This window comes from Epinephelus moara, chromosome 20, assembly GCF_006386435.1.
Source record: "Epinephelus moara isolate mb chromosome 20, YSFRI_EMoa_1.0, whole genome shotgun sequence".
NCBI classification, from domain to species: Eukaryota; Metazoa; Chordata; class Actinopteri; order Perciformes; family Serranidae; genus Epinephelus; species Epinephelus moara.
The window spans coordinates 28,242,879-28,270,778 of NC_065525.1; the positions used below are offsets into that span (position 1 = coordinate 28,242,879).

General features: G+C 41.6%; 1 protein-coding gene across 1 annotated transcript in view; it reads left to right on the plus strand.

Annotated features, from left to right (window-relative positions):
• The window catches only part of ano3 (anoctamin 3), a 61,306-nt gene extending 46,777 nt beyond the window's left edge, over positions 1–14,529 (plus strand). Inside the window, exons 14-26 of the mRNA XM_050074318.1 lie at positions 292–352; positions 3,924–4,006; positions 4,148–4,288; positions 4,668–4,832; positions 5,054–5,090; positions 5,209–5,320; positions 5,629–5,686; positions 5,956–6,053; positions 6,342–6,496; positions 6,633–6,785; positions 8,283–8,433; positions 8,522–8,711; positions 9,217–14,529. Coding sequence (XP_049930275.1) covers positions 292–352; positions 3,924–4,006; positions 4,148–4,288; positions 4,668–4,832; positions 5,054–5,090; positions 5,209–5,320; positions 5,629–5,686; positions 5,956–6,053; positions 6,342–6,496; positions 6,633–6,785; positions 8,283–8,433; positions 8,522–8,711; positions 9,217–9,399 — 1,587 coding nt within the window. The 3' untranslated portion in view covers positions 9,400–14,529. The remainder of the gene's footprint in view (positions 1–291; positions 353–3,923; positions 4,007–4,147; positions 4,289–4,667; positions 4,833–5,053; positions 5,091–5,208; positions 5,321–5,628; positions 5,687–5,955; positions 6,054–6,341; positions 6,497–6,632; positions 6,786–8,282; positions 8,434–8,521; positions 8,712–9,216) is intronic.
• Positions 14,530–27,900: the final 13,371 nt, after the last annotated feature.

The window sequence follows — 27,900 nt, forward strand, 5'->3', positions numbered from 1 at the left end:
GCAGCAGGCTCATTCAATCCTGGATTAGCTTCAAAAATTGTTGATCCCATTAATCACTTAGTCACTAAAATATGGGAAAATAGGGTCCAGGTTGAAAAACACCAGATGTACCCTTTAAATAAACAAGAAATAACACTGAGCTTTAGAGGTGCTGTTAGCCAGATTTATTTCTGGTGGACAGGACCAGGCTAGCAGTTTGAAAATAAGTCACACTTGTTTGTATGACTGATTCATGCCACCATTTCAGGAGGAACTTTTTCAGAGCAGCCCTTCATGTGCTTGTGTTTCTAGGTGACCCATCTGTTTGATAATGGCGGCACTGTGTTCTTTGCCATCTTCATGGCTATCTGGGGTAAGTGGAGGCTGTTTTTTTTTGTATGTCCCTCTTCCTGGTTTTGTGAACACTTGTTGTATTACATCAAGATGTACCTCTCTTGATACAAACCCCTCTGGAATTCAAATCTATTTATACAATAGTGTGTCAGTGCTCATGCTTCCACTCTGCACTCAGCTCCTTTAAACACATTAAGCTCCTCAACCGAGAATCCAATACAGTAAACACTCTGCAGTGCAAACACAGAAAATCTTCACTTTGTAACACATTTGTTGGTGAATACATCGTGGTCAGGTTTCTCAGATTGAGCATCTGCATTTACACTCCCAGTGCCATCCTGATGTAATTAGTCGGATAATTAAACATTTCTCCGAGGGGGAGACGGCAGCATTTGGCCGTCAGGGTTGCAGAATTGCACCATGATAGCTGTATAAGACAGCTACAGTTCCCACAGCTATAATATCTTAATAATGTAGAGTGTGAGCGGCGTCTGGCCCGGATCCATCTATCTGCCAGCGTGGTAAATAATCACCTGTACCCAGAGGGAACTCTTGGCACATTGTGTTCTGTGTTTGGGCTAAATGAAGGCCAAGAAGAGCCGAGGGAGGTCCAGCCCGCCTTCGCTGACTGAGGTTTGCAGCTCTGAATCCTGCATAAGGGCTTTTGGCAATGTGGACCAAAGTAACAGTACTGCACCACTGAGTGAGTGCACTCCAGGTCTGCTGTGTGTGAGCGAGATAGAGATGAAAAATTGGTTAGCCCAAGGGACCGAATGTAGGCATCTGAGAAGGCTGCTTTTCTCTCTCTTAAAACAAAAGTGGGTCAAGCTATATTAAACTTCAACATCTTTAACAGCAGTCGAAGTGGTTCTGACTGAGGATTCAAATTCTGGTGCTTTTTAAGGTCACTATTCCTCTGTGTGACCCAAATTTATCTCCAACACTGGAGTCATGTAGCCTGGAAATCCAGACCCAAATCTAGAAAGATTTAGGGTCTGGCCATGAGTAATGAAAATGGCCCAACTCAAGGGGCGGCACCAAGCATGCATTTGTAAATATCACTGCACGCAATTGGATAACACTATGACCCATCAGAACAATACACGGGGTGACGTAAACGCTTAGCTACCAGCGGAACTAACTGATAGATTAGACTCTTGCCGTATCCGGTCGGCAAAACAGCAAAAACGTCCTTCTTGCAAAGGAAAGACTCGAGCGCCGTCTTCTGTTCCTCTTTTAGAGAAAAAGCCAAGTCTAACTCGTTCATTGTAGCGGCCAAAGCCGTTTCAAACAACTGGTGTTCATCCGTAGCCATCTTGCAATGTTTACTGGCTGATTCCGGACTTCGTCTTCGCAGCGCTGTCGTCATCTGTTTAGCTCGCCTCTGGCCCACCTATATCAGATACACCGATGTGATTGGTGCAGCTCGGTTTCATAGGCATAGGTAATGAGCATCATTACTGATTGCCAGAGTGACTCGCTGAGCAAATTCAAATTGTGCTCTCGCGAGAACTCTGGATTTCCAGGGTAGGAGTCATGTTGTTTTACTTTAAATGTATTAACAAATAACACATGTAAGGCTGCCACTAATAATTAGAATCGAGTAATTTGATTACTTTTTTCTCGATTGATTGCTTAGTATAAAAACCGCCACAAAATAGTAAAAAAAAAAGTCCAAGATCAATTTTTTTTGTCTTATCAAATGTCTAAAACCTTAAAATATTCAGCTGACTATCAAATATGACAAAGAAGTTTGAGTGGCTGGTATTTTACTCCATCAAGTACACCATGCTCGACTTCACCAAACCACAGAATGTATAGGTTGTAGTGGGCCAATCATAGGTTGCATCAAATCAAAGGATGTTTGCAGTGATCGAGCAAAATGTGAGCAAAACCATGCAAATAGTCTATTTTTTTAGTCATCGTTTGACTGGGTTATTTCAGCTGATACCTTAGAGATACTATTTACAGATACCCTGCCCTAGCTGGAACTGAGGAATGGTTCTGACAGTTTGCTTTAAAAAATGACTCAATTATTAAAGGTATACTGTGCAGGGAAAAATGTGTAGTATCATAGAAAAGTAATCCCTCTCAGTCAACACTTACTACCCATGAAAAGTGTGTGGCGGTGTATTTATCTGCAGAGACTCTGCCTTCTGCCTGTATTTTATGATTTTCTTCTTCTTTTGCTGTGTTCAGGACGTTCCTTGGCAGAGCATGCAGGTGAGGTTGTGACTTAATAAAAAGTTAGCAACCAGTAGGGCTGGGTTGCCTTTAAGACCTGGGTCTCCAGCAGGTGGCCCCAGCACTGCCAAATTATTGTTTTGTAATTAAATTTAAGTTTCACTTAATTATTTGATTTAAGGTATTGACCAATACTGATTTAAGGTATTGACAAATATAATTCAGTACCAAGTAGTATTTCTCCAGTCAAGCCTTATCTGCATCCTTTTGGACCCAGATTGAGAGAAAGTGACTATTTGTATATTTAGCTCACAGCCAGTCTCCACAAGTGTTCCTCAATTTAATGTGGCATGTGATTTGCCCACTACTGCAGCGCCTACAACCCATACAGAGCCTATCAAAGCTGACATTGGACACACCCTGGACAGGTTACCAGACTATAACAGGGGCTGACACATAGAGACGGACAACCATTCACGCTCACGGGCAATTTAGAGTCACCAATTAATTTAACGTTCATGTCTTTGGACTGTGGGAGGAAGCCGGAGTACCTGGAAAACACCCACGCTGACACAGGGAGAACATACAAACTCTGCACCAGGAACACTCTTGTTCATTGTTTCAGTTCCAAACACGTCAGATGTGTAGAGGAGCTGCGCTGAGGCTGCACAGCACTGATCCAGTACTCATGTCAGTTTTCATTAGAGCTTTGTTCCTCTGCTACAAAATCACACGTGTTTTAAAATGTATGTCTAATGAAAACTGACAAAAGAGCTGAATCAGTGGTTTAGTGTTACAGTGTGCTGTCCATCAAAGATCATACGTGATTGCACTGTTGTTTTCCACTGGCTCTAAGGTCTGCCTGTCACTGCCTTTGCTCTAATGCTACTAAGACACATTTTTCCACATATGTTGAGCCATATGTGTTATGTATCTGTAATAAACCAGAATACATGAAGTCTTGACAGAGACAGATTACCGACATCATCTCTGGTGTTGTGTTCAGCTCAAGTCACAATAGAGTCCTACACAAAGGAAACAATGCCTCCAGAGTGAGTTGTGCCCACAGAAAGCTTCACTTTTGAAGTCTTTCAACGCAAAATGGATCCCGCCTGACAAAGACAAGACTTGGGGGTGAAATATTGTACTCGTAAAGCCTGTTTGCCGTTGCCACTTTTCCTGAACTTCTCCACAGAAACGAAAGCAGTCTTTGAACTGAAGGCTGTAATCAGTTTTCATAATGGGCCGTGCACGTAACTGCAGCTGTGTTCCACTCAGGATATCTGTCTGCTGTGTGGTGTTTGCTTTGTGTCCACAGTGAATGGAAGTTTCCTGATTATCAATCACAGTGTGCTACATATTAAAAATCAATCAATAATGTAACTGATTCCTGATCCCCTCCACAGCCACAGTATTCCTGGAGTTCTGGAAAAGGAGGAGGGCAGAGCTGACTTATGACTGGGATCTCATCGATTGGGAGGAGGAAGAGGTACGTCAGCAGTATCCTCAAAATAGATCAGTGAGCATTTGATTACCTCAACACATATTCTAAATTTGGCACTGCTTATGTGATATAAAAAGAAGAATATACAGTTCAATAGTTCACGCTGGATTATATTTTGTGAATCAGGAGGAGCTGAGGCCTCAGTTTGAAGCCAAGTACTCCAGGGTGGAGAGAGTCAACCCCATCTCTGGCAAGCCTGAGCCTTTCCAGCCCTTCTCAGACAAACTCAGCCGGCTCATGGTGTCTGTGTCCGGAATATTCTTCATGGTAAACCCTTTGATCTTTGAATAATCTCCCCTTTTGGGATTCAGGCACAGAGTGAGATCACCCTTGTTTTGTGTGGCACCTTTGGAGCCTTTATGATGGTGCCAGCAGTGGCATAATATCTCCCCCTGCTGGATGAAAAGTGTATTGAGAGGAAATAGTGGATTTGGCCTCTGATGGCCTAATTGTTCCTGTTTACTGATTATATTTGAATGATGAGTTTGTTTAATTGAATAGTTGTTTTAATCAATAGGTCTTCCTTTTCATGCTGCACTGTAATTCATTATAAGATAACATTAAAGCCTAAACTGACGTGTTTATCACACACATGCATGTAACATCCCCTCCGCTCTGCTTCCCTCTCTCCATCATCTGCTCTTAGATTTCCCTCGTTCTGACAGCCGTGTTTGCCGTGGTGGTTTTCCGTCTAATTGCGATGGAGAAGTTTGCTTCCTTCAACTGGTATTTTGTGAAGAAGAACTGGCAGTTCGCCACCTCTGGCACCGGCGTCTGCATCAACTTTATGATCATCATGTCTCTCAACGTGGTGGGTGTCTGGACAAGCATCATCTGGCACGTTTACATGTTCTGTCCAATGTTCTGTTTCATGAAACATTTACTTTGAACTTTGTTCCAGGAAACCTCACATCCACAGCCAGACAGACGTTTTGTTTTTTGTGCTGAGATTCCTGTTTGCCTCTCTTTTTTTTTTATGATGATATGAACCTTTTTCCTATTGATGCTTACGAGTGCTATCATCTTGTCCAGGTGTATGAAAAGGTGGCCTATCTGCTGACAAATTTAGGTGAGTATTGTCCACATGCTGCATGCATTTATGCTTTCATTATTGTATCCCAGATGCTTGGCAAGCATATTTTTTCTCCCTCTTCCACCCCATATAACCCCTCTTTCTCCCTCCTCAGAGCACCCACGGACAGAGTCTGAGTGGGAGAACAGCTTTTCTCTGAAGATGTTCCTGTTCCAGTTTGTAAATTTAAACAGCTCCACATTTTACATCGCTTTCTTTCTCGGGAGGTAGGCCGGCTGCCATGAACTCTACAGTTCATGTTTACAGTGAATTTAATGAGCAAAGATGTTTCATTTCAAACTCCCATGCCATGACGTCTGCCAAGACTCCTTCTCTTTCCCTGCTCACTGTATATTTACTCTCAAACCTCATGTTTCTCCATTTACAAAAACTGCCACCACTAGAAATGTAACCAAGCTGTGGTTTATCGGACATAATTAGCACCTTTAAGTGTCTTTTTTCTCCCTGCTCAGACTTTATTAGTTCTCCTCTGATTGAATTTTGCAGCTAATGTTGCCAATCTCAATCTGTTCAGGTTTGCTGGCAGGCCTGGAAAATACAATAAACTCTTTAATCGATGGAGACTGGAGGAGGTGAGTGCAATTAGGCATCATCATAAGTGTGCCGATTATTGCCTGCTGTTCTAGGATAAATTTAGAATTGCCACGTAACTCATCTTTCTAATGATCCGCCCGTATATTACTATGTGAACCATTAATCTCTCACATAATTACTGGGATTTTGAATTTTAATGATCAAAAAACAGAATGGGATGAAGGGTGCCCCAGGATTTGCTCATGGCTTTGAATTACGGGGCATGAAATATGGATGTTACAGTTTTATTTTAATATATTTTTCCCAGTGTCACCCAAGTGGCTGTCTGATTGATCTGTGCCTGCAAATGGGAGTCATCATGTTCTTCAAACAAATCTGGAACAACTTCATGGAGCTCGGTTATCCGTAAGTAATATTTTATTGTAATCATGTGGTTCTTTCTCTATGAACCATTAAAATGCCACATTAAATCCTTAATGCTGTAAATTTAGGTGATTGGCAGTTTACAAACTTGATGTAATTTATGTAGTTTTTTGTCCTTTTAGCTCATTAGCATATGAAAAGGTTTTCTCTTCTGCAGAAACACGTCAAATCCGCTTGCGTGGGGCTTAGTAACAGGGCTCCAGCAGTGCTCAGTGAATTGTCAGAAATAATTGCTTTGAGTTGACAGTTAGCTACTTGCTCCGTTTTCAGTTTGCTGCAGAACTGGTGGTCTCGTAGGAAGATGAAGAAAGGAGGTGGTGGAGGGCAGAATGTAGAGAACAAAGCCCAGCTTCCACAGTGGGACAAAGACTGGAATCTGCAGCCGATGAACGCCCATGGACTGGTGGACGAATACCTTGAAATGGGTAAAACATCACACTCTTTTTGAGTGTTATATTTGACAAAGGAGGGAGGGAAAACATTCAAAGTATGAACATTGTTGGCGCCAGAGTTTAGATGGACGTCCTCTGAAGTTCATCCACATGATTTTTTCCTTTGCAGTCCTCCAGTTTGGCTTCACCACCATCTTTGTAGCAGCGTTCCCGCTGGCTCCTCTCCTCGCTTTGCTCAACAACATCATTGAGATTCGACTTGACGCCTACAAGTTTGTCACTCAGTGGAGGAGACCTATGCCTGCCCGAGCCACTGACATAGGTCCGTGTGATCTCTGACTGCCCCCACACACCTCCTCCCTGTGTCTCACACACAGTGTCTGTTGTATTTTTAGATCACAGACGCTTTTTTCCAACAGTACAACATTGTGGGAACCACAGATTTTCTATTCTATGGGGAGAGATATGTTCCTACATCCTCAGCTTCTGCACCGCCATATGCTGCACCTCACCTCCCACCAGCCCATCTCCCCATATGATTACAAACAACACCCTCCAACTGCCATATAATATATGGCCAAATGCTTCTGTGGCACATTGCCCTGTAATTAAAGGAATAATCCACCCTGAAACATTTAGAAATCTGCAGCTGTAACGAGCACATGATGTTTCAGTCACACAGAATCAAAGAGGAAAGCTTCTTTGTAGGTTTAAGCTGACATTTACTGATCATACAGAGATATATCTGATACAGAAAAGGCAGAGAGATGATTTTTCTCCACTAATAGTGCAGAGGCCTTATTTAGAGTTATTGTACTGCAGCCCAAAAACAGTTCACCATCATTTTGGCCACAGTATATGGCTGTATGTGTATATTTAAACAATATGTCCTTTCACCATCTCTAGAGGCTGTTGAAACTTATTCTGGTAAATTATGTAAGTTGCTCGTTACGACATTAAGAACAATAGTACAGCAGCAAACAACTATTAGCTATATAAAGATATAGCAGAGTTATGGTTTCTTGATCAGATAATAAAGTCACCCTGCCTCTGTGTGTTGTAATCTGAGCTTCTCTGTTCTTTGTTGTGGTAGAAAGCCTGGCAGAGTGTGCATGTTAGCACGTGTGAGGCCCTGTGTGTGTGTCCCACTGGCATTATTTTATTCCCAAGCGTGTTCCGCCTTGTCTGAAACACGCTTGGGAGAATAAAAATTGTCCATCCCACTTGCTGGCTAATTTCCACCTTACGTGAGCTGCCTTGTAATGTCTCTGGAAAGCTGCAGCGGCCACTCCCAACTCAGTGACCTGCGGCTGTTTGATTCTGAAGTGCGGCCAAACTGGTAGTCAGGGATAGTTTAACCTTCTTCCCACCTGAAACACATGAACAGGCCTCCCGGTCACAGAAAAATGCACAGCGCCCTACCTCCAGTTACCCCCCTGTTTGTTCTGGCAACACTGTTGCCCTTGTTGGCACTGCTTGTGTTGTTAGCACCGTTGCTAACAGCTGTTAGCCGCCGGCTCAGCCACCTCCTTGTAAAGAGCTGTGTGCAGGAAATCCTGGCCCAGACTCTGAATCATAGATGTACTCTGAATGTTGTTAGAATTTCCCCTCTCAGTTGTTCGTCATTATCCTCTGCTCAATGCACTTTAATGTACATTTCACTGGAATTGTGTTCTATATGATTTTATGTGATAAATTGATTGATGTATGGATTGTTTCACCTTTAAAAGGCTTTGAAGCCACACAAAATTTAAGTAGATGAAGTCATGCAGATTTATAGAAGTTTCCTGACTGTCTTCCTCTCCACTTTGTCTGTCAGGTATCTGGCATGGGATCCTCGAAGGAATTGGCGTGCTGGCAGTCATCACCAATGCCTTCGTCATCGCTATCACCTCAGACTACATCCCCCGCTTTGTTTACGCCTTCAAATATGGCCCATGTGTGGACAAGGGACACAACCACAGAGATGAGTAAGCACCGATGTGTAAGCTTCAGACATATCCGGCAGAGTGGCTCGTGTTATGGTCTGATAGCTCCTCGTCTCCTCTCCTCCCTCAGGTGTTTGCGAGGCTACATGAACAGCAGCCTGTCTGTGTTTGAGATGGAGGATCCGAAGAACACCAGCCAGGTTAGGTCCTGCAGGTACAGAGACTACAGAGCGCCGCCCTGGAGCTTAGAGCCATATGAATTCACCCTGCAGTTCTGGCACGTCTTGGCTGCCAGGCTGGCCTTCATCATCGTCTTTGAGGTCTGTCAGCATTTCTTTTGTGTGTGTTTACCAGCAACACAACCAGCTAAAAGTCTGTGAAACTACACCATGTTTTGTAGATTTCAATATTTTTCTTTTATTTTTTCTAATTTATGCTGCTGTCATTCTTAACTGAAAACCTCACAAGCCCAGTTGAGGTGATTTTAATGCTTTAATTGAATCTTACTGCCACAGTATGTTGTGGAATTTTGCTAAAAACCCACAGAATAAATCCCAGATTATATGGTGCTCCAGCTAGAAAAAGGCACCATGTTTTTCTTCTTTCCTTGATAAGTTGACAAGATTTTCCCCTGACTGCGCTGCCTTGTGCAATGACTTTTACAGTGAGAAAAACTGGTATAACAAACACCTATAAAACATTATAGGGAACATAAAGTTCTTTATTGTGGTGCACACAGTGTTAACCTTTGCATGTAAATACTGGCAACAGAAGTGTGTTAGCTCTGTGGTCAGTTAACTCATAAATGATTAATGCTTCCCTCAGCACCTGGTGTACGGGATCAAGTCCTTCATAGCATACCTCATTCCGGACATGCCGAAGGATCTCTGTGATCGCATGAGGAGGGAAAAGTACCTGATGCAGGAGATGATGTACGAAGCAGAACTGGAGCACCTGCAAAAGGAGCGGAAGAAGAACGGACGGCGTTATCACCACGAGTGGCCTTAGCTTTAACCTCCACGTCTCCACTACACGCCGCACAGCCCTCAACTCACAGGCACGACCTCCCCCTGCCTGCTTACTTATGTATTTTAGCTTTGAGAGTCTAGCTTCACTCGGCTGATTCTGTACACCAAAGACACCCTCTTCAGTCACCAGATCCTCCCCCAAACCTGTCTGGCTTTAGGCTGTGACACCGACCACTCCCTCGCCATCTGTTCCACGTCCAGTGTTGGCGCTGCGCTCGGTTTTTGGCTCTGACCCTCTCCTACCTGCTCCGCCCCGATCCCTCACCTGGCTTCATCCAGCAGGTTGCCCTTGGTTCTGTGCTGTATCATGGCTTCACTGGGGAAACCTGTGCAATTGTAATGTTTACTATGCAGATCAAGGGCTGCAGATCACCACTGTTCACTTTTGGCACCCATCCCGCACTCTCTCTCCGTGTGGCAGCTAGCACTCCGCTTCAACCCTGTGTGGTGCCGCTCGCAGCATGGCCGTGTTTTCTCTCCCGTGAGCATCAGCAGAGCCGCCGCTCTGCCAGGTTATGTGTGACAGAGCTACTGCGGCACTTAGCGTTCCTTGTTGCAAAAGAGATTCTGGTGATGTGGCTACCAAATACAATGGATACTGTTCTTGCAAAGTGACTGTATATTGCCCTTGAAGCATGCTGATTAATATTTGCGGCCATTTCGTAAACTGCAAAGAACAAAAACAACAGCACTCATTGTGGAGGATGTGAACATCCATTCAGTACATTTGACAAAGAATTCTCTATGACATTATATAAAGTGCATGGTAATATTGTTTTGTACCTTTTGATAGACAAAGTCCCTGTCTTGATGCCTGGTTCACGTGTGTCTGTACTCCTTGGTGTGAGCTGTGTGTTAATATCTGTTTGTGCTACTGCTGAGCTTGACTGTCCTGAGTTGGGAAAATGTGAACTTAGTGCGATTTGATTGTGCCTACAGTTGTGCGCACCACAATTGTATCACCAACATCACGTGTGCCTGTTTGTGCTGCACGTGCTTTTTTTCAAGTGCAAGAAATACTCTCTCTCGTTGTTCTGTTGTGTGATTTTCTGTAAACTCTCTGAACTCTCCTGGTAGGATTTATTTTGGATGTGAGTCACACCACAGTACCTACTCGGGTCTCAGCTAATGGCTCCGAAACACAGTATACGTTGTAATGTGACTCCCATCATGAACAATGTATACACTCGCATGCAGGAGCCGCAAATCTGCTCTTCCGTTCTGCGCTCGCAGCCTGTTTTTCATTTGTTGTTGGAAGCCCTGGAGCGTGGTTGAAACTTGGATCACTCCTTAGACATACCTGTGGCTTTGGATGTTCAGCTTGCAAAGAACATCCATCCACTGTTCCTCACTCACACCAACACATTTCAGTTCCAGTCCTCTGCTAAGCACACGGTCAGGCGCAGTTTCAAGCTGCTTCCCGACCTTTTACTGATGTGAAACTGAGAAATTTGTTAAATGCAGAGTCATGACCTTTTCTTGTGGTCAGTTCTGATGTCATGAAGCCGCATGTTTTTGGGAACTCAGGAAAATAGGCAGCATGAGTGACGCATCCATCTGTGAGGCTGAGTCAGAATCATAATCATTTCCTGTTTCATTCATGCTGAGATGGAGAGTTGTGGAGTGAACCACATTAATGAGGGGGTTTCTGTTTTGTAGGTGAGGAGAACTTTAAAGTTATACTCTGCAGGATTTTCCTAAAAAGCAATTTATAGTCTCACACAGAAGTAATCCCTCACACTCATCACTTAGGACCCATGAGAAGTGAGTGGTGGTGTATTTATGTGCAGAGGCTCTGCCCTCTGCCTGTATCCTCTTTTTTTCTTCTCATTTTCTGTGTTTGGGACGTTTATGGGTGTTTTCTTTCAGAGCACTCAGGTGATTTCGGAGCTATAAATCAAGGTAGCGACCAGGTGCCAAACTGTAAGCAGCAGGCATCCAAGAGACACAGCGCAGAAAAAATGCAAATAGCAAGGCAAAACGCCAAACGAGAGTGAATCTGGGGTCGGCTTTTACTGTCACTTTCGCTGGCGAGTGTGTCAACAAAGAGTAACCGATGATCCTGCACAGTATACCTTTAACTTTGGCCCAGGAGCTCCAGTACAGGTCATGTTGATCATATGATGGCAAATATAAAGAGTATCACTACCCTGAATGCATTGCACAACACTGGAAAAACTCTTCATTTTACAAGAGTTGTACATTATTTGTTCTTTTATTTATTTTGCTGTTAGTTGTATATACATTTTACGATGTATGTAATGTTTTTATACTTTTTATTTTGTGCTATCAGTACAGTACGAGTTCACCTGTTTTCACCCTCAGATAAACAAAGTAACGTCCACATTTCTCAGGTGTCCTCTGAATGTTTTATATTTTCTAAGATGCAATCGAAAGGCGTCCTGCTTTTTAAGATATATATTTTTGCACTGCAGTGCATTTGCATGACTATAATGCACACTCACAGTTAAACGCATGTTTGATTTTTCTTTGCATAATCACAGTAAGTATATTAGAGCAGATCAGAAATCATGACATGCAATCACACAGTTTATTATGGAGACATGATGGAGGATGTTGATTGAGGTCCTGTCTACATGTATGCAGATATTTTTGAAAACGGTACCCTTTGTTTTAAAAAATAATTCTGTCCACATGACCTTCATTTTACAAAATATCTCTGTCCACACTAGAGTGCAAAAAATGACTCCAAACACTTGCTGTCATTAGCTTTCTTCAGCACTCTCCCCTCCTCACAAAGTTAGGCTAATGACATGCTAACATTTTCCTTTCAATCCTCATCGACAACAATCCCACTCTGGAAAGTGTCCCACCATCTGCTGGTTCGACCGTCGTTTCTGGTGGACCTTAAACTGTGGACACTGAGGTCCATGCCCACATTCGTCCATGAACTGTTGCAGCAATACTAAGTTGAAATATAAGGTAGTCATTAGACCAAGCAGTGCTAAAAAAACATTTGCAAACCGATAGTCCACCATTGTTGTTGTTGTTTACAGCATAGCCTTATTACACAAAGTAAAAATAGGCATGTGTGATTATGTTTCCCAAACGCTTCATTTTACATGTCCACACAGATAAACAGTGAAAATCTGCACCATAGACGGTGTTTTAAAACTCTCCCTTGTAGTGGCCTAAAACTTTAAACTTTAAATTTTCATGCAACCCGAGATGCTAAAACGTAGAGGAAAATATTTGTTCACAAAAATATTTGTATACCTGTTGATGGGATCTGAGATGTTTTCAGGTCATAGTGTTCATTCCATCGATCACAATCATTTCATTCACGAGAGAGAGATACCTGTTTTGAAATCTCATTCCAACACTTAGAAAACTAGTCCAGGTTTTCAGAATATCTTCCCTGCTATGTGAACATTGAAAATCTATGCATGTTGTTATCCTTGAATTTGACTTTGAAGCCGATGTAAATGTACTGGTACATTTGTACTGTAGAGTATGCATGACCTAACACCTGCTTTGAGCAGAGCTAACTTCTGTAAAGTTGTTAACAGCGTCTTAAACATATCACCTCCCCTTTTTTTCAGTTGTGATTCTTTTTGGAAGTCCGGACAAGGCCTTTTATGTTTCATGATCATGTGGCAGAATTTTAAACTGTAAGAATATTTTCTAAATAAAAACTTGGACTCCAGGCGTATTTATATAATCTGGCCTGGACTGAATTGGAAATAGAATCTGATAAAACTAAACATTCTCAGACTTGCTCTGTTTGAATGCTCAACTGGGAATCAGAGCTATGTTTAACCTCTTCCACTCCAACCCTCCCTACCATAGACCCATGTTTTGGCTGGAGATCTTAAGGGGGAGATAGTAGGTCAACAGTATATGTCCCACAGAAGTGGCTCAGAACCTGAAGATTAATGTGAATGCAGCTTGTATAGGGGCTTAGAACATTATGATGGAAGTATATGATGGCCATTCTCATGCTCAATAATGTCTCATAGGTTGTTGCGGCAATTTTGGGGTTGATGCCATTTCTTACACAGCTTTGGTAATAAATGTAAGCATTTTTTACCACTTAAGAATTGACAAAAATGGTCAAATATCCCTCCAAAATACCACAGTTAGACACTAAGACCTTGTGCAACACCATTGAAAAATCCATCCATGCACATTGTACCCACAAGAATTTCCATTCATACCCAATTTAGGCAATTCCAAGACTGTTTACGAACCCCAGAGTGCAGAAATATTCGAAGACAATAGGCAAAAATAACACATTTTCGTGAGGAAAAACATCCTTGTTTGCATGGGATTAGCACAAAGTGGGTATGTCTGTAAAGTGGAGACGTGTGGGTACTCATAAAGCCAATTTCATTAAGATATCTTGAGCTGAGGGGTCAGGGGACTCCTATGAAAATGGTCATACCAGTTTTTATTTAACCCCCTTCCCGACAAGCTTGCATGACACAGTGGCGGGACATTGGTACCAATAGATTCCTTAGTCCCTAGTCTAGTTTCATATGATAGCAGTATCTTCACTCTAGCCCTAAAACTCTCAGCTATAGCTTCTGAAATACAGTAATTTCGGCTGAGGACGCTGCATCCTAGTGGAGTGGAAGAGGTTAACCCCTAAAAGCTGAAGTGTTTAACCCAGTGGGAATAAATCTGACCTTGGATGTTTGACTTACCCAGCTACTTATCATTTTCCTGTTATCCTCTCCTCTCTGAGAGCATCGGTTCACATTCTCACTAACACAAATGCTGCACAGTGGTGGAAAGGCTGCCTTCATGCCTTCCACTGTTGGGGATAGCACAATATGGGTATTGCATAATAAGTAATAATGGCATGACCTTGCACATCTCTGAAAATATAGCAGTCTAGGGGGGATTAAGCTCTCTGTTCTATGCTATGCCTCCTAATAGGATTGTGCTTGAGCAAGCGATGTACTTGACGTGGAAGCACAATGACGTTAGACCATAGATTTAACTGTACAGTAGGGTGGTATCAGTCATGACATGAAGCGTATCAATAACATTGTTTACTTCGTTCCTGTTTACATGTAAAAACATTGAAATGTATAAAAATAATGTAACATAAAATAATTTGGATATCACTCTTTTCTGTAATAAATCATGGATTGTATCTTTTAAATCAAATCTGCTCTCTTCATTTGTGTTACTGCTATGATATAAACAGACAAACAGCCTCCGGGCCAGCTGATATCATCTTCATGACTGTCTGAGTTTAACAAAATCTGCTTATGGAACAAACCAGAGCACAGAGAGCAGAGATTGTTCTCCTTTTTCCCCCCTCGCTATTATCACAAACCACAAATCTTCTTGCCAAAGAGTGTTCACATAACATATTGTTAAAAAGACTGTGTTTCTATCACAAACCCACCATTTGAGTAATGCAAGATTTTCCCACAACATATGATCATTTGCTGCCGCTGCTGCTCAGCCTTCTCTTCTAACTGCTTTTCCGCTCATGTCATGAAATCTAAACACTGCAGAAGAAATGGTTTACTTTGAGCTCTGCTGACAAATGTTTAAATACTTTTATTCTTTCCTGTATTCTGTCTCACTGCTGGATGCTCACCCCGAGATATTTCCTTTCACTTCTTTGACCAGCAGATGTTACTGATGTAATGGCCTAAAAAGCTGTGGCTTCACATTGAAGCCACATTTGGGTCCTATAACAAAAATAGCATTTTTCTGTTGTAGTGCTGTCACCCCATATAAAGGCCAGGAGATGTTGTGTGGTGCTGGAAATGGATGCTGAAGAGGTACATGTGTAGGCAAAGTCGATGCAAACATTCTGAGTGAACAAAAATAATGAAATGGAGGCAAAACAGAACAAAAAAGAAATGCAGAAAAGAGGGGAGAAAATAACAAAAGGTAAAACCTGCAGCGTTACAGCGAGCTGCCCAACCCAATCTCCTGAGTAAATGTTGGCATTGCACAAATCAGCAAACCATGGATATGGAAAATTTGCACATTATTGTGTAGCGGATATGTTGAAACTTTTCTTTACATTTCAAGAGCGCCTTAGTTAAAGTGTGATTATATGAAGGCACAAAAATCAGATGGTTATGGTTAGAAAAAGAACAGATTTTGGCTTAAAATACTTGGTTTTCGGTGGTACTGTCACGGTCGGAAATGACACAGTGTCTCGCTTTTTTTGTTGTATGTTGGTCTCGAAAAGTAGTCTGCTGTGGTCTGCAGCTTGGCAGCCTTCTTGCCATCCACCATCCCCTCTACCTCCAGGTGACAGCTCAGCTCATAAACATGTAATCAAAACTATGTAACTTAAGAAATGTTGATATGATACATATGCAGTGTACAAATGTGACATATCCATGGTTTACAGCAGTGGTTTCCAACTGATCCACCCACAGCGTCCAGATTTCTCCTTAGTCATTAATTCCAGGTCCACACAGTCAGCATCATACGTGTGTTTGGACATGTTGTCAAGCTAGTTTGCTGTCTCTGTCAAGTAACTGTCAGTTATTCACTCACTCTTTAGCAGGAAATGACACTTCAAAACAAAAAGTTGGTGCAGCAAATTCAGTGTACTTAAAATAAAGTGTGTTTTTCACCAACTTTACATGTTTGTGAGTCACTTGTGGTCCATGCGGAATGGACCACGACCCACTAGTTGGGAACCACTGATTTACAGAAATGTGCAATGGCAACTATTTTTCTGGCGACCTGATGGAGTTGCCACTTATTCTGCTGGGGGAAAAATTTACTCAAACCCAATCTCAGAACCAATCAGCAATTGGTCTGACGTTGATAAGCCTCAGGGGGTGAGGGACAATATTTCAGTTGCATCCAGTGTAGCCAGCAGATATCCGAGCCAAGACGTGCTCCTCCATGTTCTGGCCATTTCGGTTAATCTCTATAATTTGCGTATGAATGCAGATAAATGTTAAAAAAGGGTAAGGGCACCCAGCAGGTCACCTGGTAGAGCGGGCGTTCCATTTACTAAGGCTGTGTCCTTACCATTGGGCGTAGGCTCATTTCCAATCTGTGGCCCTTTGTTGGTTGTCATTCACTCTCTCTCCACCTTTTACTATTAAGCTATCCTATCAAATAAAGGCAAAATGCCAAAAAATAATCTTAGAACATGTTTTGAAAAGCTAATATAAAACTAGCATATCAGCACACACAGCCAGTGGTTTCTCCATCTCCATACAGGCTTTACTTGCCATTCAGATATAATTGGACAATATGCGGACTACAAACGGAAACCAGAACACTTCTGATACCAAAATCTTGTCTCATTACCTACAGATTTATATGCAGAATCTGTTAATAGAGATTATCTCAAACCCTTTCCTAAAGTAAAAGTAGCAACAACAATGTACAAATACTTCATTACAAGTTAAAGTCCTGAATTCAAAAGCCTACTTGAGTTAAAGTACAGATGTATTAAATAGTAATATGATCTCAAAGTATCAACAATAAAAGTACTTGCTCTGCAGAAAAAACACCTCTGTGACTAATATATTACTGCATAATACTTCTCTTTTTGTTTCATAGGAACAGGGAACAAACTAAATGGGCACCCACACCTAAAAACATGACTCCATAATGCTGCAAGTGGTCAAAACTTCCCCAGGGTACCTTTAAAGATTTAACGTGAAAACATATGGTTATGTTAGGAAACCAGGGAGGGAAACAGCCACATACAATATTTGCTCCTGACTAAAAGAAAGATGCTCTGGTTCAACACCAAATTAATTCTCCAGCTGAGTTTCACATAGCTGCAGCAGTCGGGGGCTTTCTGCAGGGCACCAGCCGTGGATCAGTGGGTCTGTCTACCACTGAAACAGAAGCAGCATTATTCACATTTTGAGTAGAGCACTTTTCCAGAGACGTTATTCCAACCACAGCTTCATATATCAGTTATGTTAACCACTCTCCTTGCAGGCATTAGTACTCAGTCTCTAGAAGCACCTCCAGCTGACTGATGTTATTCATATAGCGCAGCGCAGATTTACAGTGCAGGTTAGGAAGGTAATCAGTACGCCCGTTGAGACTGCGGCCATAAATCCAACAGCACTGAGGTGTAAACAGGACAGGGAGCCAAGGATGACCAGCAGGGGACAAAGGAGTCACAACACTGACGTCCACAAATCATCAGTTACTGTGGCTGTGTGCAAGAAAGTGTTTCCAACATAACTGAGGGAGTCGTTCACTGCTCCACAACCTGTGTTTAACTGGAGCTGTTACAGGGTAGGAAAATATGAAAACATGTTTATTAATGAAAATACTTTCCCTTGATTTCATTTAAGGATGATTGATGGTATTTGTGTAGATGTTCATGATCCCCAGAGGTTGAACCCCGCTGACTTTGTTGATCACCCTGACTGCTACACCACCCTGAGGTTGACATGTGATGTTCTGAGTGAAATGTCTTGACAACTATTGGATGGATTGCCATGACATTTTGTAGATATTCAATTGACCCTTTGAAACCTGAGCAAATTGGCTTGTTCTTTAAAAAAAAAAACATGAGAAGAAGGCAATGGGCACCGAAAGAAGAAATGCCTCATAAAATTAGCAAGAAATTGGTAAAAACAGAAAATTAAAAACAAGAAAATTAGTAAATAAATAAAGGTGTGCTTAAAAATTCTAATAATTCTGTAACATCATTTTAAAATGCAATAAAAAAAAATTGTTTTTTCCCTAAATACATTTCTAAATCTTTTTTTTTTCTTGGAGGCAATTTGCAGGACATCTTACCAAGTTGCTCACTGCCTTTTTGATTTTGAGTTTTTGAAAGAAACTGCACCAATCTGCTCAGGGTTCAGCGGTTTAAATCCTTGTGAAAGGCATCTGAAGTGATGTCCCTCCAGGTTTCAAAAGGGTTAATGAAAATAATTTGGGTGATATCGTGACATTCCATCTGGCGCCACCATCACGTCAAAATTATTAGTTATCCTACACCTTGGCTTATGTGCGATATGTTAGCGTACAAACACAGTGAACTCATATGGTGAACGTGGTGAACATTACTGCTTAAAGGAGCACTTACCACAGCAAAACTATATCAAAACATCCGTTTACAAACTCACACAACTCATGTAGTATAATCATCTAAAATCTCATTTATCCAGTAATATGCTCAGTACTTCCTAAACACATAGAATTTTGCTAACACTTTACTATTGGAGCCTGGCTTGTAGAGAACATAGATAAGTTTCACTTTCAGTTCATTTTAAATAGTAAGGCTTTATTAAAAATGCATTTGTTTGGGAAGTACTGAGCATACGACTGGATAGAAGAGACTTGGATTATACTGCACAAGTTGTGTTAGAGTTTGTAAACTGATGTTTTGATATAGTTCTGCTGTTGTTTAACATGGTCCCCAATCAATCAATAAATCATGTTCTTCATTTTCTGTGGAGGCATGCTAATTGATTTACAAATGATCATTTTGCGGGCGAAGAATTCCTTTAACATCATCATGTTAGCGTTGGCATCGTGAGCATGTTAGCATGCTTACGTTAGCTTTTAGCTCTAAGCACCAGTATTCCTAAGTGCAGCCTCTTGTCAAGTCATGTTAAATTATTACACTTTCAAAAAGTGCATCACTCTTCACAGGATGTCAGTATATTTCTCATCAGCTCAGTGGATTTGAGTGCTGTCTGAGTTTTGAGGATTTTAACTGGCAGCACATTTTAGAAAGCCTTATTTAACGTATGCAGAGCGGGAAAATCAGTTTGCATAAACTGAGCTGTCTCAAGCAGCAAAAATGTGACAGATTCTAATATTTTTTGTGTAATGCATTTTGCTCAGCAGCTGGTGAGGATAGCAGTACAGCAGACATGGTGGTGAAATGGGTGAAAAAGGGGTGAGATTCAGATATGAAGCATGAGTAATAAGAGTGACAGATGAGTTAACCTGAATGAAACCTCCTGCACTGTGAAGCAGCGGACTCAAATTACTCTGCAGAGGTGGATGGATGAAGGAACCGACACCTGTATACGGGGTCAAGGTAAAAAACCTGGCATTAAACCTCCTGCAGCACCAGGATGTAACTGAGCACAGTCGGTTTAATTACTTCTGCACAAACTAGACATGACATACGGAAAAAACTTTAATTATTATCACCATTATTGCTGTTTTTGTTAGTTGTTGCAGCAGTGTAATGAATAGCATATGGATGCTGGTATGTATTGGAAGTGAAACTCGAGGAAAGATGGGTAATTTATGTGCATCTGTGTCTTTGCTATAAAGATTTTATTTTCTGGCAATTTATCGTACAATTTCTCCTCACATGTTGCAATAACTGCCAATATATTTCAGATGGCTCCAGAGTTGATCCACCATCTTCTCCTCGCATGTAAAAATGTGATATTTTGCATCTGCTTGGCCACCTCCACACACGTGTCCAGCTGGTTCATGTTTGAGCGTTGCGCCGCAGATTAATCTGTGAATAGCATTAAGCTGTTTTTCTGTTTATACAAATGTTTGTTAGTCCAGGCGCTGGCAGCGCTGCAGAAAATCACACACCTGTCAGGTCACTGTTGTAAGGACACTGATGCTAACAGCTACGGTGTGGCATGAATCGTTAACTGATTTGTTTGGTCCTCAGCATTCTCACTTTAACTGACAAATCGTGTAACCACAAACAGTCCTGAAAACCTGGAAACTTAGACGCTCGATGAGGCATGAGATGGTGAGCCAGAGAGCTTGAAATCATTAGTTAAACAACAACAGAACGCTCAATGTCAACAGACACGGAAAAGGCTGCACATTTTGCACAAGAAGAATTTGTCATGAGAGAAAACAACATAATGCAGAACAGTATGACGGGCAGAGTGAGGAGGCTGAGGGACATAATCCTGAGAGGTGAGGAACAAACACAGAACTATCCTCTTAAAGTATTAACCACTATAATTTTATATATTTCTGACTTAATTTGATGACAGCTCTGCATATATTCATAGTCAGGGTGTAAGAAAAGAGTCGGGGGCTCAGCCTGAGAGCTGTTCTCTGGATTATGGGTTGATTTATATTGTATGTATTTTGGATTTTCACCTTATTTGCACCTTATTGTTGTCTCAGACTTTTTATATTTGCACTCTGTATTTGCAGTCTTCTCACTTTGCAACATCTGCATCTCAGTTTTCCTCTGGATAAATAAAGTTTGACTGTATCTGATTGAAAACATATTGTAGACGTGCCTCCACAGCAGAAGGTCCAACACACACGTTGTCTCTTAGGAGTTGCTGTCAGCACAGAACAGAGAATAACTTGTCATCACCATTGTTCCATTTAATGACACCAGCAGAGGCACGATGCAAAAATTCACTCTCGTTTGTACTTTTGAATTTCCATTTGTAACCTTCAGTAGGTTCAATTCCAGAGGATGTAATTGTAGTGCTCCCACACTCTAAAAGGTTTCCAACCTCTCTGCTTTTAAACAATGGTGAGTGAGTGGGCTTCTGAAAGTGTCATCATTCAGCTGTAGTCTGTGTGTGTAGGAGGAAAAAATACTGTGACAGTGATTATAACACTATAGCAGGTGAAAGAAAGCAAAAAGTGATAGGTCTTGTGGCTGTAAGCTGAAAATCTCAAGTTTTGTTCTTTAACTTTTGCCTTTGAATCCCCACACCCCAATTCTGTCTGATGTCAGGCAACTTAAACTAAACATAATGAAGTACACGTTGATTGCACAATGTCATGGCTATAGACTAATGATACCATCTGCATTCAGACTGGAGCCCTGACCCACTGTGTCAAAATATTTGCCATGAGAGTTTAGTGTAAACAGGATGATTAATCAGTTGGAGATCATTATGGAAATAAGATATCTGTCTCTTTAGCTGCTAAAAACATTTTCGCTTTAAAATAAATACCAAATGATTTTGATAGATAATCAGCGTCAAAGAATACGGTATGTGCAGATATAAAAATCGTTGTTTTTCTGCGCCACAGATGGCTTTTGCCTTTTTGTTTTTTATCACCCTAATGCTCTTCCCATAAACTCCACTCCACTGTTGATGCCCTAGCATGTTCTGACTATGATGATCACTCACTGGTGAACATTAAGGTGAACTGCACTGCCAGGACCAGAAGTGGTACCCACACTACAGACCAGGGGCCGTATTCATAAAGCCTCCTAGTACAAAGAGGTACTTCTTGTGACAGAATTCTGAGAAAATCCTTGTGACGTTTTCTTAGAATTTCCCCTTAAAGTTAAGACTAGTTCCTTGTAAAGATTAAAATTATTCACAAAGCATCTTAGACCTTAAAAGAGCTCCTAAGGTGAAAACTGTTAGGAGAAGAGAGGAGGACTTTTGAAAGGCTTAGGAGTTTCTTAATCAGAGGAGAAATGGTGGAAAGACAGAGGTCAGAGAAATATTCTCCAAACACTGGATGACAGTGAGTACATGAAATGCTACAGATTAGACTGTGCAGGGATAATATGTGGGGTTGATCTCATTCGAGATACACGCACATTTCCCACCCAGCACTATTTCCACAAAATAAAATGATCACAACACTAAGATATTTGGAAAACTGGAAAAATGCAACAGCGCAGCAGTGATGACTCGAGTCTGTCTCAACCTTTCATCAGCAGAGTGATCACACTAACAATGAGAACACTTTCACAGTCAGCAGTTCATTTCATTTCCACTGAGTCTCCGCACTCTGCAGGGTCAATAAAGGGCAAGTCTGTGAAAACCAATCACATCTGTTAAAATAATGCACCATACCCAGCAACGGGGTCAACTACACCTCCTCACTAAGGTCAAAGTTTCTGCCTCTTTCGCGCTCAGAGTTGCTCTGAGAACTTTCCTAAATCACTCCTAAACTAGGACTCCTTAGTATCCTTAGAATGTCTGTGAATACGGCCCCTGATCTTTGGATCATTTTTTTTGGTGTCACTCAAGATTGAAAAGTGCTACTTTGCGGTCATTTGTGTCTAAAAACAAACCTGATGTTTAGCTCTCATTTTCCTTGTATTTTTTATTTTGCTCTTCTCCTCCCAACTAAAATCATTCCATCATTTCAAATTGAGCTTTTTCTCACCACATCTCCCAGAGATGTTATCCATCTTCTCTAAATTTGGCACAGTAAGTAAGTAATTTTACTTCCTGGCTGCCAAAATTACTCAATTGACAAAACTGACACATTTCTTGAATATATCATGCAATTACAGCGAAACCTGAGGGCACACAGACATGCCATCCAATCCTCCAAAATTTACATTCTGCTGATAAGTGGCACCTCAGCAACATGATACATTTAAATGGAGTTTTACTCACTTGAAATTCTTTAAAAAGCATCATTCCTCAGAGTCCTGATATTTCCTGACAGGATTTATGGCAAATATTCTCCAAAACTCACATCGACCATCAGCATGATTTTTATTACAATATTAAAACAAAACCAATTATTCAAATTAAAACAAGATTATGCAGAGGTTCAAGCTCTCCGGATGCTTTTTTTGAATTGATTGTTGATTAGTGAGAGAAAGATTCCTCCAGGGCTTTATTTTAATGAAGGGCTCCATTAATAAACCTTCCCTCGCCGCTAATAACCGACTAAAAACTTGTCTGAATTGAAGTGGGGTCATTAAAGTTCACTGTGAGACTGTGCATCAGCCGCCTGTCTGTGCAGCCTCCCACACAGCCTGCGGGCCCTCGACCCTCCAGCTCCCTCAGATCAGCTCTGTGAGGAAACACATTACCACCATGTGAAAGGCATCTGTCCACACTGCAGCCTTCAGGCCTCCGTACACACACTCACACTACACACACGCGCACTCACAAACAAACACACAGACACAACATTATACAGTAGAGGATCAACAAGAACATCCCTCCCAACTCCACTAAATTATATTTGTTGTCACATCTGTTGCTACATCTGCTTTCAGGCAGCTTTGCCCTGCAGTGCCCCCGCTCTGCTCTGGAGAGCCGGTCAGTTTACTCTATCGATGTTTATGTTGAGAGACGCTTTATTTATTCAGGTGTGTTACTGAAGAAGAAACAGAGAAAGGCTGCATGCCGGAGAGCCTCAAGCTGTCTGTGCTTGTATCCTTCATTCAACAGTGTGTTTGGCAGCACAACAGTGGTTTTCAAACAAACAAAAAGAGCTCTGGTGACCCAAAGTTAAAGCTGATGTTAAATACAAAACATGCATTCACAAGGTTTCCTCACACTTATTCTAAAATACAACTGCAAAACTATTTCCACAACTTGCTTTTTTGTGCAACAGTGATACAACTACAGATGCTATGACTGCTTTTTCAAACAGTTGGCCCCTTGGTGAACCATTTAAAATCTCTTATGAATCACTATAAGTTCATGACTCCAACTTCAAAGATAGCTCCAATAGAAAAAGTAAACTGTGTCAAATATAGGCTCCCAAGGATTTAGGTCCATCTGCACAGATATCAGCTCCAGTTCAGCATCCACAGTAATAAAAAGTCTGTCTAATAGTATTTGGCATGTAGTACAATGATACAGAAACTTGTACATATATATTTCAAACCTGCAGTAATCAATATTCTTGTATTTCGGTAAATCAAATGCTGTGTGTAATGTGTCGGTGGTTGTTTATACTGACAAAGCCACAGAGGATTTTCACTTCACACATCTCTCAGCTTTTTGTTTTGGCTGTCCGACCCACAGTTTTACTGTTATGGTTCAATCTTGCTGCTCTAATCAGCGTCAAATCCAGCCGCAGCAGGCAGCACTGAAAAAGCTCCAAAAACCTACTGTACACTACCTTCTCAGCACCAAACCACTGACAGACAACGTTAGTGTGTAGCTACTGATATAGTGAAGCATTTAGCAGCTAAAGAGATATTTAACCTCCACAGTGATCTGCATCTGATTAATCTCTTTGTTTGCACTAATCTCTCCTGTCATTCCCTTTTTCGTGGCACATATTTCGACAGAGCTTGTTCATACCTGGTCTTAACATGCATCTCCGGTGATCTGATTACAGTTGACAGCACTTAATTCAAGTGTAAACAACTAACAAGGTGCATTGTGATCTAATCACTCAAAACACTTGCCGAGGTGGTCTGGGCTGCATTTGACCACATGTGTTTTGTAGTGTTTTGTGGCAACACTAATGTGTCCTGATGTGTCTCCAACATGAACTACATTAGCAATGCAGGTCGTGGTGGTTGTTTTGGTGACGGCCTGCTAACACTACAACTTGCCCATTTACTGACAAGTTTGATGAAATGTTGTGTAATCGTCCATTTTCCCCAGTGGAAAGAGACATGTTGGATTTAACTGACAGCAATAGCCTCAGATGTACCGACACAACTGCCATTATGACTAGTGAGAGCTTGCGAATAAATATGTGCAGGGCCCTTTGACCTCTTAGCGTAAGTGGTCAGCTGGAGATGCATGATAGATACAGGTGTGAACAATGTGTCTTAGCTGTCCACTTGTGCTTTAATGAAACGCATGTTAAAACCCATATTAAAAAGGCTCAAAGTGTCATTATATAGCATTTCTAAATGGTTTTATTTTTGCTGCTGCTGTTGCAGAGACAATAGGATTGCTTTCTATTTTCCTCAGAGCCTAGCAACTACCAAAGTTTCCACAGTTACTTCAGGAGAAAAGAATATTTACGTGTGCACACAAGAATGAGAAATGTGAAAGTCTTTGGCGATTAGACCCCATCCTGACGTCATCTAATCCAGGAGGATACTAATGACGTATAGGGATCCCCCCTGTGGAGTCTAGCCGCTGGTGGTGGCGATGAGATTAGATAGAGAGGGAGCTGATGATCTGGATGTGAAGACGAGTGGGCTTTGATGAGCTTGTCCTGGGCTCTGGATAAGGTGAGTGGAGGTGAATGGGGTGGAGGAGGGTGCGACAATAACACCTTAAATGACAGCTGACAGGAGCAGAGAGGAGAACAGATTTAAAGTTTGGCAGCAGCGACATAAATGGCTGAAGGAGAACGTGGCAAAGTTTGATTGGTGGAAGTGGGATAGAGAGAGAATTGTGAATGAATATAGCATAAAGAAAGTCTTCCTGATTCATTTGCTCCCCTGTCCACCAGTTCCACGACTGGGATTAGTAACTGCAAAGAACTTACAGTGATACTCTTTAGAACTGGGGTTAGCTACCGATAGCTACTGGGTAAAACAAAAACATTATCCTCCTCCTGTTTTGGTTGCGCAACGGTTGGCATCCTTCGTTTTCCCGGGAGATCGTACCTGCTGGCAAACAAAGTTGCATGGTGAAAATAAGGCTTTTAGGGAACTGATCTAAGTGCAGATGGTGTCAATATACTGTAGCCATTATAGTGTGCAATAAACATTTACTTCATAATGATATGTTAAAGCAAAACACATGTCTATTTCTGCTTTAATAATATCAATACAGGCTGCACTCCATTTAGTTTTACTGCTTTTAGGGCCCTGCAACTGTTTATACTGCCTCACTGATATACTTAAATGGAACAGAGCCATCATTAACTGAATTAAATACACCTGTGCTCTTCCTTCTCTGGCATTCAAAATGTCTGCTCTTAAAAAGGCCCCATTTCCTCCATCACCTGACCTCCACACCCATCTGAACACCTGCCCTCAGTTCCCAGCTCCCAGTATATATCTGTCTGCCCTGCTTGCTTCCTGACAGATTGTTCCTCTCAGTGTTCCAGCTTTGTTGTCTCGTATCTGCCTTCCTGTTTTTTCTGAGACTTTGATCCCAGAAAGTTTTTGGACTTCTGCCTGCACGGCCTCTTGGTTTTGTCTGCTGCTGCCTGCCGACCTGCATCCTGCCTATTGACAAGGTAAATCCTGCTTTTATCCTTGTGCTGCTGTCTGAGGAGGAGTCTGCTGTGCCTCTCAATCCAGAGCTGAGAGAGGGAAGAAAAATACACAGTAAATAAATACTACAAATATGGTCAAACATGTTTGAGTCTCCAGTCAATTTAGTTTATGATTGAATCAGATGTTTCATATAATATTCCCCAAACACCTGTGTTTCTTCCAGTCATCTCTACTGAAACAACAGACCCTGTATGGAACATGTATGGATGAATGGATCAAACAGAGGACTAAATCAACCATATGCAGCTCAGTGTTTACAGCTCGCCATATGTTTCTAGTTTGTGCGAGTTTTGCTAACATACTGAAAGCCGTATCTGAGACCACCCTGTGATGATGTAATTACAGAAGACAGGATGTGCAGTAGAGGGGATCGTAGCCCAGGGGACTCTCCCACCGTGCAGTAATGCAATCACCTGAGTGAAGTAATCAGAGTGGGCTCTAACTACAGTCTCACAGACTGGGGATCCAGTAGAAATGCACCAAATACGAGCTGTACACTGATATTCACTACATTGATTTGTGTACCTTTTGTAAGCAACAAAGAAACAGACCATTTATTCTTTTATTACATGTAGTTCTTGGCATGACTCACAAGATTTGTTAGAAACTAAAATAACTGATCAGACTTTGTTTCTTCGACAACATCAATGTGGCACTGTTGGTTATTAAACGGCAGCGTTCTTGAAATTATGATGACTTTTATTTAAGTATGATTGATTTTTATTTTATCTGTTTATTGTATGTGATGAGCTTTATTGTCAGACCTGTACAAGTGAGTCACAATTAAGTTAAAAATAAAGAGACTTTGACTTGACTGCTGTGCATTCAGGCAGGCCAGGCCTTGCTTTGCATTCAAAAAAATTTAGCTTTGTTATATTAAAAAAACAGCTATATAAAGGAAATGTCCAAATGCCATGTCAGTGCTTGATGACCTTTAAAAACTTACATCATGACTTGGGATTTGTTTATGAAGGCGAGCTCTGGCTTTTGTCATCATAGCTACACAGTAATTTTAAGATATAAACATGGGGGGATTATGAGACAATGGGCCCCAGGGCGCAGACATGCATTGGCCCCACCACCTCTCCTACATAAGAGCAAGACACACAAGCCCTTTTCACACAGAGATCACGCTCTAAGGCCGCTACAATACTTCCTTTGCATTTTTACATAGAACCAAACAACGGCAGCATCATTCAGCATCTCCAGTGTGATTTTACACTGCATCATAGCTATGTGGAATGAAAATAAGTATGATGGGCACTTTCTCAACAAAAACAATGGCTTTAACGTGTCAATAACAATCACTTGCCGTCCCTGTTATATGGCAACTCATCCTGTCCTCTGCTCTGAGGGTAAGGAGCTCCCGGGCCTCATCGTTTTCCCAATTTGAGGCCATTTACAGCTGATGTTCATCTTCTTTGAGTTAGCCACTAATTGCTAACAGCTACATTTTAAATCTCCCACAGTGGTTTGCAGGCGTAACACATTGTCAAATTGTTACACCCGTGCCACCCATGATCCCATCCTAATGGCTGTCCTGTTTATACAGACACTGTTTCTGCGCTGTTACTACCTCCCGTGGTGGATTAAAGGCAAGACAACTCCGTCCCCCCATTCCATGATCATACCTTACATACAACACAGCAAGGCGGCATAACGTTGTGATATTCC